The sequence below is a fragment of the Neltuma alba genome, unplaced genomic scaffold (genome assembly GCF_004799145.2).
Source record: "Neltuma alba isolate B1F8T4 unplaced genomic scaffold, ASM479914v2 tig00005794_pilon, whole genome shotgun sequence".
NCBI lineage: Eukaryota > Viridiplantae > Streptophyta > Magnoliopsida > Fabales > Fabaceae > Neltuma > Neltuma alba.
In genome coordinates this window covers 26,603-31,262 of record NW_021634234.1, presented here as the reverse complement: position 1 = coordinate 31,262, position 4,660 = coordinate 26,603, and the positions used below count along the sequence as shown (strand labels likewise).

The 4,660-nt window shown below is 35.6% G+C and overlaps 1 protein-coding gene across 2 annotated transcripts; it reads right to left on the bottom strand.

The window, feature by feature from the left end:
- Nucleotides 1-426: 426 nt before the first annotated feature.
- Nucleotides 427-4,134, bottom strand: LOC114748757 (pyrrolidone-carboxylate peptidase-like). 2 transcript variants are annotated; one of them, XM_028937208.1, is made up of 5 exons: nt 4,038-4,134; nt 2,102-2,436; nt 1,483-1,587; nt 1,343-1,390; nt 427-926 (listed from the first exon to the last, which is right to left on the bottom strand). In XM_028937208.1, the coding sequence occupies exons 2-5, from the start codon at nt 2,375-2,377 to the stop codon at nt 687-689; spliced, it is 669 nt and encodes a 222-aa protein (XP_028793041.1). In that variant the 5' UTR covers nt 2,378-2,436; nt 4,038-4,134; the 3' UTR covers nt 427-686. The 2 variants fall into 2 exon arrangements, with proteins under 2 accessions (XP_028793041.1, XP_028793040.1); XM_028937207.1 differs by lacking the exon at nt 4,038-4,134 and adding an exon at nt 3,714-3,939.
- Nucleotides 4,135-4,660: the final 526 nt, after the last annotated feature.

Here is a 4,660-nt window from a genome sequence, read left to right as displayed (position 1 = left end):
GTAGCAAAAAGAAAAAGGCCTCCTTGTATAACTTACCGTATCATACTTTTACTCGATGAAAACTAACTCCATACAGTAACGTTTATGTTCTCTATTTTACAAATCTACAAAAGTGTTACTGGCCATCAAGTGAAAACGTTGACAACCTTGAACACTGTGTTCTCGACCTACTTTAGAGAAAAATTTCAAGAATTATTTCCCTGCCAAACCCGACCAAACATTTTCACAAGCGTAGTGAAAAATGAAAATAAGAAAAAAGGGAACCAATCACATTTTTCTTTTTATTTGTGTATTTAGAGGAGGAGGAGAACTTGGTCATGGCGCAGAAGCGCATGACAAAACTGAATTATGAACCTGCGAAGAACTTCCGAACAGGAAGAAAAGCGGCAGCTAGTAAAATGACTGATAAAACTTAACTACGAATGGTTCCTATGAAGCATGTTTCATTCTAAAACACGAGCAGTTTAATTTTACAGAAAATGAACATTTAACCACACAAAGTAACACGTGGAAGATGTCAAAGCAAATGCCTGAGTGCTACATATGCACATTTCATTAACTTTTCCATTTAAATACAATAATTCAATTTTTTACATTATTTTGGAATTTCAGTCAAGTAACACTCCTGAACATTCATGAGCCTTCCAGCTGCAGAATAATGAAGGGTAAGGTCCGAGAATATGAGACTAACTTGTAGAAGCAAGTACTTCTAACAAGGAAGCAATAAATTGCATTTGAGTCTCCTCATCTATCGTCAAGAACAGAGGCACGTGGACAAACAGGGATTTTATCCCATTTTGCTCTGCAAAACGAAGGGAGTGATAGTACACGTAATTGCACACAAACCTGCCTGCATCATCTGATGTCATCACATCATAACCCTTCTTTTCCAATTCCTTTGTAATCTCGCCCGCGGGAAGGGAGGTCTACACAGATATATGAACATAATCAACCATATGACCACTGAAACAAGTAGGTTTTCTTAATTCATGTAGAAAGCAGAACCAGCTGAAACAACGTCCTCCTGTCATTTCCTTCATATTGGCTATGCATACAAGTAGCTTTACCAGTCAGGTGGTACTGCTCAATAAAGACAAGTAAAATCTATACTTATTGTGACAGTTTCAAACCTTCTGGATGCTTAGGACCCAAAAAACAATAGAAAAGGAAAGAAAAATGACCATGGATTGAAGTTACCGACTGAGGGCCATCGAAAAAATCAAATGAACAACTCAGACTATTTGCAATGCTAAGAAATCAACGATGTTCTATATGAATCAATTAACACTATGCTACAATAGGCCTAAGCATCAGGCTTGAAGCTTAAAAGTACAAAATGTACCTCTCGTGTTCGCATGATTCCGCCATCTGAAGGAACAATTGGGACTTTCTGCAACATATGACGATTCAGTGAATGTGTGGATATTAACTCTAAAGACTTGATGGGCTAAATTAAAAATGTTTGCACAATTACGTTCTAACCTGAGGCTTCCACCCCATTTCATCAGGGCAACGGAAAGTAGCCTCATTGACAGCTTGATGCTCTATGGCAAACCTTGTTGCTCCACTGTTGACCCCAAAATGCAGCTATGGATGTAATTAACAATCCAAAAGTAAGTTGAAGGAATAAAAAAAAAATTGTTGAAATTAGTACCGATTCAATCAACTAAGTGCACGGTTCCATTTTTAGCTCAGATTATATACCTAACAAGATATAAAATAAAGTACTAGACAATGAAGCTTTAAACAATAAGAAGCTAGACAATGAAGAAATCACTTCATAAGCCATCTTAAGCTTTTTTACGATTCCCTTCTTGGACCCTTATTCTAGGCCGTAATGTTGAGATCCTCAAGTTCTCACAACTACCCTCTCCAGTCCAGAATTAGAATAAGCGGGTTCTAAATTATATCATCCTTTATAGTTTTGTGCTGAGCTTTTTATTTTTAATAAGGGAAAAAAAAGGGTTTAAAAGTTCAATAGTAATCTTTGATTACAGTTGATTCATCAGCAATATAATCTTCTTTTAGATATCAAGACACACAATAATGAAGAAATCAGGCTCTCAAGATTCAGACTTTTGCAATCATATGGGCAACTCACCCATATAATTTTGTTGGAATTGGAAGATTCAGAATCCTTGGGCTTGGGGCTAATAGCAGATTGCAAAGTCTGGTACAAGGTAACAAGTGCTCCTTGACCAGCAGTCTCCAGAATGCTACAGCTCCCAATAACTAAACCTTTAGGCAATCCCTTCTTCTTCATATACTCCGTCAAGTTATTGACAATTGTCTCTGTCGGGTTCTCGGAAACTCCATGGAATTTCTTGAAGCCCGTAACATGAACAGTCACAGTTGCTGGTGGACATTCAGAGCCCATCCGTCTTTGATTAGGCCAAAAATATTTTATGCTTCAGATAAAGTAGAGTTTCCAGATGCCTGCGTACAATGATGAGTTGGTTTTAGTTAAGGAGGCATAAATTGAACTGTTCGTCTAAATTGGGAATCATATCCCAAAAAAAAAAAAATCCTCGATTCATCATCACCAAATAATCTAATAGGGAAATGCTCGATGCTAAAGAAGACTCTGTGCTTGTTATGTACATTTGACCTTATCACGTCACAACAATATCAATAACTGATGAAATGTAAATTTTTCTAAGGCCAACAAAAACCGATGAAATTGAATTAAAATTGTGAGTATAACTATCACTGTAGCATGCAAATCTTTTTTTCCCCCCTCTCCATAATAAGAATCCGCGGAAAACTAGAAGGCCTCTACGAAGAAATCAAATTGGAGCCCCTAGCGAGAATGTATTTTACGGGGGATAATGAAAGAGAAAGGAGAGGGACGGAAAGAAAAGACTGCCCACGTTTGATGTGTAATGGAAGATGAGACAAACTAATAAATTGAACACACACACACACACACGTATATAATTGGTCAATATATATATATATATATATAATTTGTTGGCAAAAATATATATCATTTCCGCAAAATGTCCCTAATATTTTTTTCCTTTTTTCTTTTTTAAAAATCCCCGTCTATCATCTATTATCGGCGTCAAAGCAGCAGAAAGACATGACATCAGACGAAAAAACCAGATCAACAAACTAAGCTGGAACATATCAACATATTAACCAGATATAATCAGATAGATCCATAAACCAGCATAAACTCAATTCGAGATATGATCAGGTCAATAAAAATACGGATCCGCATGAGATCAGAGAAGATAGAGGAGGGGCGGCCGGAAGCAAGATTCCCCCTTTCGTGTAAAATTTTCCGTGTACCAAACAGCTTAGAGAACGTTGAAAAGGGAAACACGGCAACTTTCTCGTTCTAAGCCCGGCTATCCCAACGTGTCAACTTCCAGAGGAAAAAAGGCGTCTTGACAGAATCTCGCAAATCTCAAAGAGATGAGTTTGATTTCAAGAATTATATCATAAATCAGAAAGGATCGGATTTAAAAAGCGTAGACACAAATGTATAGAGTCAGATAACACCGTTGATCACAGAATTCCCACCAAAACCTCTTCAAACCCAAACATGTTGCAAGACGCCAGTCAAGTTAAGCTATGATCAGAAACCCGAGTGATTAAAATCGGGTATGACGAGGACCTGGAAATTTTACTCCAGATAGAAATCACCAAAATTGAATTAAGCATGTGTCCTGAAAATTAAGAAACAAACTTGGGGCCTTTTCCCTTACCCGTAATCTTCCAACAGGTGAAAAAGAGGACAGACCCACCAGTCTTACTCCGCCCAGAGTAGATTAACTCGTTAAGATTCCGATCAGATTTAGAAGAAAAGAGAAACCACAAAGCAGACAGAGGGAAGACAGAGAATTCCAATACAACAGAAAACTTGGTAATGGATTGGAAGCTCCAGGTCAGGGTCACTTTCAAACAACGAAGGAAAACGTTCAAAATGAATTGGATTGTCCCATCAATTATTGTTTTATCTTGTTAATTTTTTCTCTCAAAAGATTGCCATTGTTGAAAATGAGCATTTAATAAGAACGGACTTCGGGTACCTGACAATTCCACTGGACAGTAATTAGACTTCTTTTTCCCCCTTCTTTCAGGGCCTTAATTAAGTGCTTTCTCCATGGCTCTTCACCGAACCTTCAAGAACAGAAGAGCATTAAAAGATTCCTTTTGTCGATCTGTTGTGCAGGAAAAGAGATAGGCATCATCTCTCACTGAATGACTGAAGCATAAGAATAATTTTAAATTAAAAATAATAAAATATTGTTTGATCAGACTTTAATAAAATTGGAAATTCTTATTTTAATGAGAAAATAAAATTAAACAAATTAAAAATTATAATATTTCAATTCAGATTCAAAATCCCAAAAAAGGAATGTGCTTGATTTGGTGTTTTGTAAATATAATCAAATAACCAAAATGTCATGGTATCATATTTTAAAAAAGCTATTAAAATTTTCATTACTAGTACACTTTTGTTTAATATTTATTATTATCAATTCACAATTTATTAATAAATTTTTGATACAAAAACATTTTATTATTTAACTATATTTACAAAATAATCAATCAAACATCACTTCCTCTTATGAGATTTTGAAGTCTTAAATGTCTAATTAAAATATTATAATTTTTAACTTCTTTTTATATTATTTTTTCTACTTTAATT

What these genes read in the sequence shown, in the direction of transcription:
- LOC114748757 (XM_028937208.1), bottom strand. Translation starts at nt 2,377, where the DNA reads ATGGGCTCTGAATGTCCACCAGCAACTGTGACTGTTCATGTTACGGGC. An exon ending in ATTCCAACAAAATTATATGG is followed by an intron (nt 1,588 to 2,101) that starts GTGAGTTGCCCA and finishes TTACATCCATAG; the next exon opens with CTGCATTTTGGGGTCAACAG. An exon ending in GAATCATGCGAACACGAGAG is followed by an intron (nt 927 to 1,342) that starts GTACATTTTGTA and finishes ATATCTGTGTAG; the next exon opens with ACCTCCCTTCCCGCGGGCGA.